This window comes from Peromyscus leucopus, chromosome 10 (assembly GCF_004664715.2).
Source record: "Peromyscus leucopus breed LL Stock chromosome 10, UCI_PerLeu_2.1, whole genome shotgun sequence".
Classification (NCBI taxonomy): Eukaryota; Metazoa; Chordata; class Mammalia; order Rodentia; family Cricetidae; genus Peromyscus; species Peromyscus leucopus.
Window position 1 is genome coordinate 32,795,818 of NC_051071.1, and position 14,073 is coordinate 32,809,890.

The 14,073-nt window shown below is 39.8% G+C and overlaps 1 protein-coding gene across 1 annotated transcript in view; it reads right to left on the reverse strand.

The window, feature by feature from the left end:
- The window catches only part of Tapt1 (transmembrane anterior posterior transformation 1), a 52,054-nt gene that overhangs the window by 11,810 nt on the left and 26,171 nt on the right, over positions 1-14,073 (reverse strand). Inside the window, exons 4-8 of the mRNA XM_028865848.2 lie at positions 9,096-9,258; positions 8,225-8,360; positions 7,031-7,128; positions 6,792-6,861; positions 2,488-2,568 (exon numbers count right to left, since the gene is read on the reverse strand). Of these exons, the coding sequence (XP_028721681.1) occupies positions 2,488-2,568; positions 6,792-6,861; positions 7,031-7,128; positions 8,225-8,360; positions 9,096-9,258 (548 nt within the window). The remainder of the gene's footprint in view (positions 1-2,487; positions 2,569-6,791; positions 6,862-7,030; positions 7,129-8,224; positions 8,361-9,095; positions 9,259-14,073) is intronic.

The following is a 14,073-nucleotide window of genomic DNA, read 5'->3' on the forward strand; positions in this document are numbered from 1 at the left end:
GTATTTTCAATGAATAACGGAGAACTAGCATTCTACTAATCATAACCTTCACTGCCAGAGTAACGTTTTACCAAGTTAAAGGGTAATTAATGTTTATCTGGTATCCTAGCATCACTTCACAGGTAGACCAGCATCCAGAGGTCCTTGCCTATGAGGAAACCACACACTGGAGAGATGACTAGGTAAGTGGGTCCTTAGGACACCTAGAGGATGTGTTGAAGCCCTTTCCTCCCTGATCACCATGGCTTAAAGAGCTGGTTGTTTTATTTCACAGCACACAGACATAACTTACTATATCTGCTTATTTTAGTAAGACTTCAATTCAGTACTACATAACTGATAAACCCATCCACAGGCATCCTTCCCAGGCCCCAAACAAGAACCGAAGAAGTGCAAAGCAAAGATGTTTAGAGATGCTGGCTGGGGCTTACAGAAACTCAGCATGACTACTGGAGGGCAGGGCTGCCTACATGGACGACAGAGGGAAGCTCTTCTGAGTCTAGCAACTCGCTGAAGCTATGAGACTGCTAGGACTCTTAATACCAGACGCTGCCATCTCCTGCTATGCTCTTGGGCAAATTTTCTAAGCATCGAAATCCTAGTTTCCTCATCTACAAAATGAGAATAATAGAATGTTTACATTTCATTACTGTAAGATTTAACTGAGATACTGGAATGCAGCAATGTGCTTTCCATACAAAATACTATTTTTGCTGTTAGTTACCCTGGGCACAAAGGGAAAGCAATTATAAAACAAAACAGAAGTGTGAAAGCACAGTGTCCGAACCAGTGACAGCATCAAAGCATGGTGTTCCCTTGTCACTGCACAGTGGTGGTAAAGGAGGTTTAAGGTTATGATTATGGGAATTCACACATCCAGTTCTCAGACAGATTGATCGGGCCTTCCTTTGGCATAACAATTCTGTTCCTTTGGGACTAATTCCATCTGGGCTCCTGGGGCCAGCCACACATGCCCACTCTGTCTTTTGTCGAAACTGTTAGCGGATCTTGTCAACGAGGCCAGAGAAATGGCTCAGTGGGTAAGGAACTTGCTGACAAGCCTTACCACTTGAGTTCATGTCCCAGAACTACCACTGCGGAAGGAGTGAAGTGATGGTCATAAGTTGTTATCTAACCTCTGCATGAGTGTGCAAGTGAGCATGTGTATCCACAGGCATGAGTTAGGACATGTGCACACACACATGAGTGTAAAGCTAATATTTTTGAAAGCATGTAGATAACGCAAAGTCAGGTGCGTAGCATGAGAGGCTTTCCCACCAGAGGTCAAGTGGCCTTTGGATCTATTCAGATTAGAGTTGTTAAGATCTACAATTTGACCATACAGGTTCTGTAAGAAAGTAACCCCTGGAAATGTATTTCAAAACTCAGTATCACTTTATGTGTGGTCCTAATTCTTCAAATATCCCTGAAAACAAGCCACAAGTCAAGGTAGCAGGAGGCTTCAGATGCTTAGGACATCCACAATGTTGGAAGTCACACAAGAAATATGAAACATTGCCTGTTCCATTAAGAACGAACTGTACATTAAGAAAAAAAGCCTGCAAATGACCTAAGCTATCTGAACAAGTTCTGTGCTGCAGTCACCTCCTACCCCATCCTGGGAACTCCTCAGCACTTTTACAGTTGTCCTGGGCTGAGCCATTTGCCTGGGACGGGGCATAGCAGTGCCTGGCTGCTAAGTGAACAGGTGAACATTTGTGGAATTCTGACAACTTCTTGTCAGCCAGATTCAGGAATGAATATAAGCAACACAATTTATTGACTTTTATTCTATTTCTAAAATTCACCCTCATTTAAAAAATGGTAAATGTGAGGAAGAGTGAAGGCTCTAACCGAATGGGAACCAGAGTAACAATAGCTACAGTTCCAAGAGGGCCCTGAGCTGCTGCACTTGGAGTATGCTTAGCCACATGAACATCTGCAGAGACACAGGTCTTATGAGAAATGACAGCATCCAACTCCACAGAGTATGATAGATACATCCATTCCCCTGGAAGAGCCATTTCAAATACACAAACATCAGTACAGATAGGCACTTCAGCCCTGACTTTACTCCATGTGAAAAAATGATTTTTTTTTTTTTTTAGTTTTTTAAAAACTAAAAAAGATATGGTTTCTCTGTGTAGTCCTGCTGTCCTACAACTTGCTCTGTAGACCAGCCTGGCCTCAAACTCAGAGATCTGCCTGCCTCTGTGTCCCAAATACTGGAATTAAAGGCGTGTGGCACCACTACCCAGCCTTGATTTGTCTTAAGAGTAAACTTAGCCAGGTGGTGGTGGCACAGGTCTTTAATCCCAGCACTTGGGAGACAGAGACAAGTGGATCTCTGTGAGTTCAAGGCTAGCCTGGTCTACAGAGCTAGTTCCAAACTCTGTCTTAAAAAATAAAAAACAAACAAACAAAAACACAAACAAACAAAAAAGAGTATATTTAAAGGACACCATATTTGATTCAAGAGGCACTTGCCTGGATTCCAAGAAAACTGTTCCATGTTTCTTAAGCACACTATTAGCAACAGCACATAATTTGTGAATCGTTCCTTAATATCTTAAAAAAAAAAAAAAAGGAGAGAATTGAACATTAAGTGCTAAAATGTATTAAATAGGGAAATAATTAAATAATTCTATTAAAACATCTGTAAAGAAAAATAGTGATTTTTGGAACCCATGGGGTTCCCTTTTAGATACCAAAATTCACAGTGCTCAGGTCCCTCATACCAAATACTGCACTATCTATCTGTACACAACCTATCACCTTCTGTCATGCTCTAAGTCATCTTTGTGTCTTAAGTTGTATCAAATACAATGGATATAGTTGTTAGGATGCATTATGTGGGGAGTGGTGACAAGGAAAGTCTTCACATGTTCAATGAGGATGTGACTTCGGTTTAGAATATTTCCTACAGCCATAGAGGCTAGCGAACTGTGTGTGTGCGCGCGCGCATATACCCATGCGTGCAAGCCATTACTTCATTTCCAACATATTACCAGTATGGGATTAAAAAAAATTAAAATGTTCAAATTGGGTCATTAAATGCCTCCAAAAGTCTTTGGGAATATATGACAAGGGTTTTCATTTTTATAGAAGAATACAAATAAAATAGAATCATAGAACAAAATACAAGACTTTGGTTAAAATAAACTTGTGTGCTTCCAGGAAATATCTAACCTGGTAACAAATGTGTATGTAATTTCTTACTTAAGAGAATACTTGCATTGTAATAGCATTGCTTGGTGGTAGCCAGAGAATTTCTTTTGTGTGTGTGTTTATAAAGAATTAGGTTTCACAGTGGTGTTTGCCCTAAGTTAATAATTGGCTGATTAATTGGAATGAATTTAATGAAAATAAAGAACTGACTTCTTGTCAGAGACAATTTATATATTTATTTTTTTTCAGCTGTTTTCTTCTTAGGAGCCCAAGAGACCATGTAGTCAAGAAATAAGTACCTGTGACAGTGAGTGTGTACTATGCGTGTGTCTGTGTAAGCCTGGGAGCTGTGGCTACAAACTGTCACTCAGATAGCACAGCTTCCATCCCACCTGACTGTGACACTGCCTGATCGGAACCCTGCACCACCACGCCACCTCAGTGTCCTCTGTGGGACCGACCGTTCTTCTTCTCCATTCCCCACTGTTGGTGCTCCACACCACGACTGGCTTTCCCTCCACTGCAAATCCTCTCAGGTGAGCTACCTTTACTGTCTGTGCCTTCCCCAAATTCTTAAACTCTTCCAGTCAGGGCCGGGACCTTCATTCCAGAGCCGCCAAGCTTCTCAGTTGTGGGTCTGAACTGCACCTTTAACCCTTGAGCTCAGTGGACACACATGCTGTGCAATCCATGAAACCAGAGTGTGAATTCTTACACAATACCATTTGCAAGGTATAGACAGCAATGAGTTTTGAGGTTCAGAGTACAGATATGCCTGTGTGAAATGCATAACAGAACTGGAAAAGCATATGCGGGGTTTTCAAGTGCTCATTCTGACAAGCTCACAACACAGTGCATACTCTTTCGGATGATTTCAAAGGGGATGCAACTTAAAGTCTGTCCTAGCATAGTTCCTAGCCAAGTCAGCTCAAAGGGAGGAGATACTCTCTGTGCTTCCTTAGAGGTGGATCTGAATTCATGGGGGTGCTTTTCTTAATGGACCTTTAACTGGAATTCTATACAGTTATTCACAGATCTGTCTCTGCATGTATGTTAAATTCTTTCTAATTTTCACTAACAAAGTTAACAAAGCAATGTACTCATTTTAACTGTCCTACTAAGAATGGCTGCATAAGACAAACTTGGTTCTTAACCCAATTATCTGGAAGGAAACTGAGCGTATCATCTGATGCAAGCCAAGCAGGCTTGTGAGCAAATGGAGCCAGAGCAGGGGAGTATTTAGGCTTGTATCCACTCTTGCACATAGAAGCCGCGGCACACAACCCCCATAGCTGCCATTTCAGCTGGAAGAGCACCTATGGCAGGGGGGAAACTCTCTTCAGGGGGCTCTTGAAGAAAACAGGTGATTCAAACTATGAGAAAATGAATAAAAACCAACCATTTGATGGATAAATACAAGTTTATAGTATGAAAAATGGAGATTTTAATATTAAGTAAAGTTAACAAGGTAAAAAATTTTATTTCAAAAATCTATCAACCTAATATGTAAATGAAACTACAGAATATTAAAATGAAGTTTTATTCTGGTACTTTCTACTTTTTTTACATTTTAATGTTTTACATACATCTTTAAGCCAAGGCTTTATTTACTTAAACTGTGAACTTTACTAAAACATAACTCAAATCTTTAAAAAGTTTTTTTCATAGTAAAGCAAAATCTCATATCAATGATGCTGTGGCTCAGAGCTTTCAGATCCATCATGGACACCCTCACAGAATTGTCTAGACCTTATTAATTTTCCACTTGTTCTTCTTATTCCTTGAAAAGTCCTCAAATCTACAATTCTAAACCGTTTGCTTTAATTTATTCATACATCATCATTTTTGTCATGAATTTCCATACAATGAAATGCACAGATCTCGAGTACATAGGCTGGTGATGTCTGGTGCCATGTTAACTAGAAATGGAAGAGTTCTACCATCAAGAAAGTTCCTCTGACCCTTCCTCCAGTTATGTTCCATTCCCAACAAGTAACCACTCTGCTTTCTGTTATCATAAATTAATTCTGTCTGATCACAGACCTCAGACAAACGAAACTCAATCATACTATCTGAGGCTGGTGTTTGTTGGTGAACACAATGCTAGAGATATACACAGCAGGATATATCAGTAATTCATTTTCCCCCTTCATTTTAACTTGTTTGGTGTTGTGTGAACGTGTTGATGTCTGGACAGTGTATGTGGAGGCCACAGGTGTTGTTCCTCAGGATGCATACACCTCTCTTTGGACAGGACTTTCACTGTGCTGGGGGTCACTGAGTAGGTCAGGTTGGCTGCTAGCAGCCTTGGGGAGGTGTGTGCCACCACACCCAGCTTTATATGTGTTCTCACAATAAAGCTGGGTATTCAGGCTCGGGCGGCAAAGCGCTTTAGTAACCAGGCTACTTCCCCAGCCTCCATTTTCCTTTATTTGCTGAGCAGTATTACATGGCTTGTACATACGACCATTTATTTATGTTCCTGTTGACCCTGGGTTGTTTCCACTTTGGGGCTACCCTGAGTAGAGCTGCCATAGTAACTCCTAATGCTGAATTACAGGGTAGTGAACACCACAAAAGAGGCTACCCCAAAGCTTTCCAGAGTTGTTGCAATGTTCATACTCAAACTCACCATCAAAGCACAGAGAGCCAGTTAGTTCCTATCTTCCCAAGTATGGCATTGTCAGCCTACAAGAGCATTCTGGTGGCCATGCAGTAATGTCTCATTTGATTTTCCTTTGTATTTCCCTAGTGATACTTTCCCTAATGATGCTAGGCACCTTCGTGTGAACGTACTGGCCATTCATAAATTTTCATTTTCAAGATCCAAGTCTTTTGCTATTCTAAATCAGAGCACTCTTTCATAATTAATTGGCAGAATTTGCAACACATATTCAGGGAGGATAAAGTCCTTTTTCAGTTACATATATAACCTCAACTTTTTTCTTTTAACATACCTCTGATCTGCCTTTTCATTTTTTAAAAATGCTGTTCCTTCATTTTCATTTTGTGTGTATGAGTGTTTTACCTGCAAGTATGTCTGTGCTCCAGGTACTTGCAGCACCCATGGAGACCAGAAGGGGCGTTGGATCTTCTGTGGCTGGAGTTACAGACACTGGTCCTCTCAGAGAGCAGCCAATGCTCTTAAGCTGTGTGAGCCATCTCTCCAGTCCCTGCCTTTTCATTTTAAATCAGCATATATATATTTTTAAATCTTGAAATTCAACTCATATATTGTCCTTATGGTTAGTAATTTTTTTTGTGTAGTCTTTAAAAATGTTCCCCTATACAAAACTTGTGGATATAGTCTCCTATATCTTATTTTAGAAATTTTAAGATGAAGCACTTATGCTAATGGCAACAAACAGTTTTGAATTAACTTTTTTGGAGGAGGACAGGGGTCAAAGTTCTTTCATTTAATATTTATCCAGATGTTACCACTACTAGGTGAAAAATACCTCAGTAAATACTGATCTGTTTTAGAAAAGACAATTTTTAAACCTTTAAAAAATGTTTTAAAATACAATTACTTTTCATTAAGATGTTATTCAACATTTGTTTATGGTAATGAGTCATCCTCAATGAATGTTAATTAGAGCTACAATCAGAATCTGACTACTTACCACTGTTTGACATCTGAAAGAGATTGTTCTTTTCAAACTTCTTGAAAACACTTCCTTTAATTTCAACAAACTGAAATAGCAACAGAAATACCATCTTCGTCACTTTAACAGTTGTAAAAATCAATCTCTCCACAAAAAGCTTCTTAGGAGAAGAAGGAACAAAGACTCTTTTTACATGCACAATATTAGTGTGACTGCCCTTCCTAAACTAACGATACAAAGTACAATTTTGCACTTACATTGTTGGACATCATGATGGTAAGCAGCGACTTGTTGTGAGAGTTAAAAGCCACATTGAGAGTCGTTGCTTGAACCATTATGAGAATTGCATGTAGAACTAAGAGCAAGTCAAGGAAAAAACTTGTTTTTAGAAAATTATTAACACTATCAAAAATGGGAGAAATGATCTCATTTTTCTAAATCAAATCTGACTGACAAATAATTTTCTTATTGTCACAATTTTCCTATTATCTATTTGATATAGATTTGGTAAGATATATGGACTCCACAGGAAACAAGCAGAAGCAGAGGGAAATCTGAACATCCATTATTTAGAACTGAACCCCTGGCACCTAGTACAATGCTTAAGAATTAAGCCCTCAAAAAGGTGCTGAGTAAATTGAAGAAATTATGGTGAATGATGAGAGGAAAGAGTAAGATACACACATTCTGCATTATGATAATTTAAAGTTTTAAAAGTGAACACAAAAGTAGTGTAGAGTTGTTTTTCTTTGGTTACTCAAGTGATACAGAAGATTAAAATGGTAAGAAATGTCTCAGGTTGTTCTTCATGTCATGCAGAATTATGTCCTATTGCCCACAGAATAATTTACCTTTGTTCCACTAAAATGGGAACAAGCTCTGTCCCACTTTGTTCCCAAGTATTAATTTCTTCAATGTGTCAGTGACAGTAAGGAAAAGATATGACAGAGTCCTGTGAATGATCCTGCTTTCATAGATATGCACATGTATCTAAACCTATGTGAGTGTAAACACAAGTATGCACACATGCACAGGCACACACACACACACACACACACACACACACACACGTCAGAAAGTACTTGTTCTCCAAAAGAAAAACTTGAAGCAAGAAACACATATGTGCACACAGACACACAAACACAATCTCCAAAACTGTATCATGCAAATTGCAACCTGAAAAAAAACTTGAGAGTCACACAGCTATGAATATTAACTACAGGCAGACATCAACATTTCCTTATAATCAATCAATCACAAGGAAAAGTAGTTGTGCATCCAGAAGGCCTTAAACTAATTTACAATGGATATTACAACCAATTTTTCAAAAGAAATCAGGGATTTCATTTTAATCTGCACACCTAAAGCATTTCATGCAGGGACAGGTAAACAAATAAAATAGGGTAGAATCACACTGGTGGCTGGAATGTTCACCACATCTACAAGGATACAGACATAGAGAACAGCCATGAAAAAGTGAGGGATGACTCCGATGTGTGCTCTTTTTCTTTCTTTAGGCTCGGTGGCTGTCCAGTAGAGAGCATCTAAGATATCTTGTCCAAAAGAGGAGAACAGACGATCTGCTACCTGCAGAGAGAAATAGCAGACACGTTTCCTAACTGCTCAGTTAAGTATTTCACCAGCCACCAGATGAAAAGCAGATATTGGGAACCTGAGTTTTAGGATTCTGGAAGAGAAGCTGAAGAAGAGCAAAGCTTATAACTTCCTCCACTTACTCCTGGCTTATGCTTATTACTCCATACATATGTGGAATCACAATTGGCTTAGTCAAATCAGTCATTTGTAAAATCAAAAACAAACAAACAAAAACCAAAACAACACAAAAACTTTAAAAAATTGGGAAATTTGAAATAAAAAGTTCAAAACAATTTATGTTTAGTGTATCAAGAACATAATTAACAGTCACTCAGAATCTTTAATGTTCTTATAAGAAACAAAAAACCAATAGGTAAGTGGGTTTGCAATAGATTTGCAATTTGATAGTGTATGTTCTCATACATACTGTGCAGGCAGTAGGAAGCTTTCCTCTAATTGGAGGAAACACCTATCTTTGAGGAGCTGCTCCCTTCAAGCATGATCCAAGACCAGTGGTTCAGGCGTCACCTCAATAAAAGCTTAGCTCCCAAGCCCCACTAAATCTGCACTGTCCCAAGATCCTCCAGTGAATGACGCCCCTTTCCCAGAAGCTACAGCAAACCTTCTTTGCCCACTTCCTCCATAGTGTTAGACTTGACGTCTTGAGGACTGGCCAGTCTGCAGGCAGCAGGACCAGAGTGAGCATGCAGGAGCAAGTGGCCTTACCTCTAGCATGTTGTAGATGATATAGAGCTTGATGACAGACTGCCCTCTTATCAGGTGGTACATCATGGAGTAGTCAACATAGTGCATCATAAAATAGCAGATTATCAAAATGACACCCTTCAAAATGTCACACACCTGTGCAGGCTGAAGCAAACGTCTATCCCTGAAACATACAAGTAATAGAAATAGGGCTTTTACTCTTGGTGTTTTCAAAGCAAGTCATCTTTACTGGACAAACGACAGCACCCAAGGTCACAGTGAAAATCAGCTGACGTTATAAATCTTAACAAAGATGGTTACCCCGAAGACTGTGGAACAGGACACTTTCTGCTGCATACACAATATAAAGATGTTAAACTAGAAGTGGATGAGGACTGAAGAGAGCGGGCAGGCACCTGCTGCTGCTGGTACTTTAAAGCAGCAGCTCTCCGGGGAAGGCAACCTCATGGTACTTGTGACCGCTGGATCAGCCTGCACAGCCCAATGGGTGTTTTGTGCAAACCAATCTGCACCTTATCCACTGTAGTCAGCAACAGCCCTGGCTAGCTACACAGAGAGTCTGAGGCCAGTGCTGGAATTACAGCCATGCCTAGCTAGCTCCAGATTGTTCACAGTGGTTTGAAGGACCTCACATCTTTACCATAATGTAGGTTCCTCCCTGAACACATCCTATAATTTTTCCAGCCCATTCTTGACAAATTTCTACTCTTTTTCAACTACAAGCTAGCACAATGTACATGTCTCATAAGTAAAAATGTATCTGCTTTATAAACCTAAAATTCTAGGTGTAAAGTTATAGCACTTGATATTTTGGAAAGAAACAGCCAATGTGGCCTCTGTAGGGTTGTGTCAATTTACACTTCTGCTAGCGGCATATTGAGAAGCCTGTGGTCTATGAGCTCCAAAACAACACATGACCAACTTCTGAATTTCTGCCCATTGCCCTGGTGAAAAACAGAACCCAATATCGTTTTAATGTTACTTTACCTCAGGAGTAGAGTTGGTACTGGGTGAAGATCAAGCCTTGCTCATGCTAACAAAGTGCCCTGCCACTGAGCCATACCTCCATTTAAAATAATCTTAAACAATATTTTGAGACAAGTCTCATTAAGGTGCCTGGAAGGCCTTGAACTTGCAATCTTCCTGCCCTGGCCTCCTAAACAGCTTGGATTAAAGGGCTATGCTATCAGATCTTGCTCTGAATTACTCATTTATATATTTAAGATTTATTTAAATTTCCACTGAATCCTTTCCTCATCTTCTTTCTCTCCCCCTCCCCCTTTTTGGTACTGGTTTGAAGGACAATCTTTTACTATAGAAATTAGCTCTTTGTAAGATGACTTGAATTTTTCATAATTAAAAAATGAATCGATTCTTCCTTCTGAGACCAGATCTTAAAAATTAAGCCTAAGTTAAGGAAGGAACAACAAGATGGAGAAAACAAACAGGAAAGAAATTTAGAATTCCCTTTTACTGGACCTAACATTTTCATGACAAGAATGAGTCCATTTGAGTCGGTTGCAGGCTTACTCCTCTGGATCAAGGTTCAGACTTCTGTTTGGCAGATTTTACCCGCAGCACACTCAACTGTAAGAATCAAGTGCTTGCTTTAGGAGCTGTGGCCTCTTCATCTTCACCAGCAGTGATGATTCCAAGCAACAGTGTGAGCTGAATTAATTTGCTCCTGGGTCCCTGACCTCTGAGCCACACACCGACCTCTTGGCAGTTTCTTGGCTATCTGTTCTATTCAGCTCTTCTCAGCCTGCCCATATGAGCAGGGCTTTTCCAAAAGAACATGGAAGTCTTTTAAACTGTCCTTTATAACGACGCAGTACTGGCTCTGAAAGCAGCTGTCATAGGACTGCATTTCCATGGGTTACTAGTAAGTTTGGCTGCAATATGGGACACTGCAGGTATGAAACAGACACATCCAGGAAGGGTTGTAAGTAGATGGGAAGACATTCTAGTGATCCTACATGGAGACAGACCTGGCTTTGTTAGTCAGATCACAGGTCCTCCAACAGATGTAGAATTCTGACTGATTTTTCTTTGCAGCTCAGGTTAGAGCTCTGGGCAGAAATACACTGAGCACACAATCACCACCATTACTTCTATCCCAATTTTGCTTTCTCCAATGCTGATATTCCCCCTCCTACAAAGATCGTGGCCTCATTCTCATGGGAAGCAGGGTATATTTTATCTTCTGCTTCCCACATACCCAACTTAGAGCACAGTTCTCTGCCAAGGACTAACTGATAATTCAGGAGATCTCATGTCCCGCTCCGCACAAGGCTAGGACCGGGAGCAGTGATTCTTCTGTCAAGAGCAAACACATTTCTATTTCAAATATCAAGAGGAGACATGGTGAATAGTCCTGCCTTCCTGGCCTATGGGTGGTTGTTGCCCCACTGACGGCCAGGGAACATACTGAGAGGCATCAATGCGGGCATGGCTCTTAACAACCACTGACTTTTGAGACCTTAAAAATGATCCTGCAAACTGATACAAATCAGCAATTCATTCCTACTTGTCAGTAAACTTAAATTATATAATTTATCATTTGGAAAAGTTACCATGTTAAGAAACAAACATACCTCTCATTTTATTAATTTATAAAATACACAATAAAAAGAAAACAGGACAAAAGATACTGCACTGGTTCCTCAGCTATCTGTCACTGCCTGCTCTGGTGAAATCTTCCACTGCTAACTTAACTGGCTGCTCTGGTGATTACAGGTTTTCAAAATTAAGGACTGCTATTCAAACACAACATAAAACTTGTTTCTCAGTCCCTGTAAACAAGGATCTTCTTTCCACATGTGCCTGTTAATAAAAAAGGAAAGTAGCAAAAACAAAACAAACCACTCCTCAAGTGGCATCTTAAAAGATGCCTGTATGCATGACAGCTTCTCTAGGATATAACCTCACAAATGAGTTTATCTAATTAAAACAACTTGAACCAATCACGGCATTTGCTCCTCTCTACCAGTATATTTTTAGACGACTATCAGTAAGCATTACAAACTCCATAAGAAGCTTATCTATAATGCTGCCAATCAATCTGGAATGGGCATCTGACTAATCTTTCAGGCTGACGTTCCAGTTACGATGGCTGTTAAAGAGCAGTTATGGGCAGTTCCTTTAGCAAATGCTGGAAATCTCAAGAGCAGGCGGCACAAAGTAAAAAAACAAAACAAAACAAAACAAAAAAACCCACACTAATCTAAGTTAGCTTTGAATAATAGTTTGATTACACGTCATGGCATGACAAAATTAAATAAGATACCCAATAGAAATTAAAATAAAAATATTAACACAATTTAAAAGATATTCAAGTCAAAACACCTATACAGAAAGTAGATTCCCTGCATTCTGAAATTTCACCTTTTAATTCCTACAAATAATTCCACTATACTTTTGCAGTTACTACAAATGACAATTTCATGTTATACATTTTCTATCTCCGAGCTGTTTAAAGTCTCATAGATCCATGGAAGTATTACATGGCAGAGAATGATGCTCACTGGGTGGCATCCTCACCCTTGATACCTGCTGTGAAAGTGAAACTGGCACCAGCAAGGTCAAGAAGGAAGAGGCAATCATAAACCCAGCCCCCGGAGCCCTGTTGCCCAGTTCATTTCAAGCCATGGACACAGGCCAGGTGTCGGTCGGCATGGCTCACTTCACTGTCAAACACGTGTGTAACTGAAGGGCGAGAAGGACAAGTACTAGTGAGATTTAAAACACTATGTATTTCATGTGGTTCACATTTTTTAAAAGAGAAGTCCCTTTATAATCCTAAAGTAAACTAGAATAAAGTACTAAGATCAAGATGCTTTCCTGACCTTGGAAACTGAATATTTTTGAAGTTTGACTGACACACAGCAAAAAAATAATCTCTTAGCATTTTATACTTGATGGTTAACATGTTTTCTTGTACCTTAAATTAATTATATTAGAATGAAGTGGCTGATTTATGAAGCTGTTTGTGTTTGGAATAACACAAAATAAAAGGTGCTTCTAGGAACAAGTGGCTGGGCTGAGCCCTGGGGCAAGGACTGAGGTGTTTGCTGCCACAGAGACCCACAGAGTCATTAGAGATTACGTCACAGGTGATTTTCATGGATGACAGTGTGGTCAAACACTGTGAGGATGTGTGGATAAAACTTAAGACCCAGTGAGAATGCTCCTGAAGTTGGGGAATCAATTCCCTCAGTGCTTCCATTCTCAAATGGTTCTGTGGCCTATGCTGGTGCTTTTGCTTTTGTGCGGAGGTTAATTTGGCCAAGAGTATAGAAGGAAAATCAGGGTTTACTCACCACAAGGAGTCCCTGTGCCACCACACTCCATCCTATAAAGGAAGTGAAAGTGCTCCTCCCTTCGGTCTGATTTACAAGAGAGAAAGAAAGAGAGAGGTTGTAATGTTGCTACGCTACTTAGAGCGTCATGCTGAAGAACATGGGGCGACAAAACCTGATGCTATGAAAGCTTTCTATGTAACAGTACACTGCTCTCCACTGGTGAACCACACCATCGGCCCTGGTAAGAGGGAATAATGGACGTACTTGTTTTCCCAACAAAGATACCAAGAGCTCTCCATACATGCTCTTGTGGTGGCATTAGTTACTCAGGCCAGAGTAAAGGCTTAATTTTATATGGAAAGAGAAAAGCCTATTTATGCTGCACATATAATGTTAATTTGAGCATAACTACGTTGATGAAGTAAGGCACATAGAGGAAAGCCAACAGGTGAAGAAACTCAAGAATTTGAAATCCATAGTTCTTTTGGGAGATAAGAACTCTCCTATGGGGTCAACTCTCAAAAGAAAAAGATACTCTCCTTTCCTAGAAGAAGAAAAAAAGAAGTCAATGAAGCCTTCAATAAGTCATCTCTACAACAAAGACAAGGGATCAGAAAATTTGTTTGCCTGAATTTTATTTACTCTAATTGTAAAAGAAAAACACCCTCATATTCTTA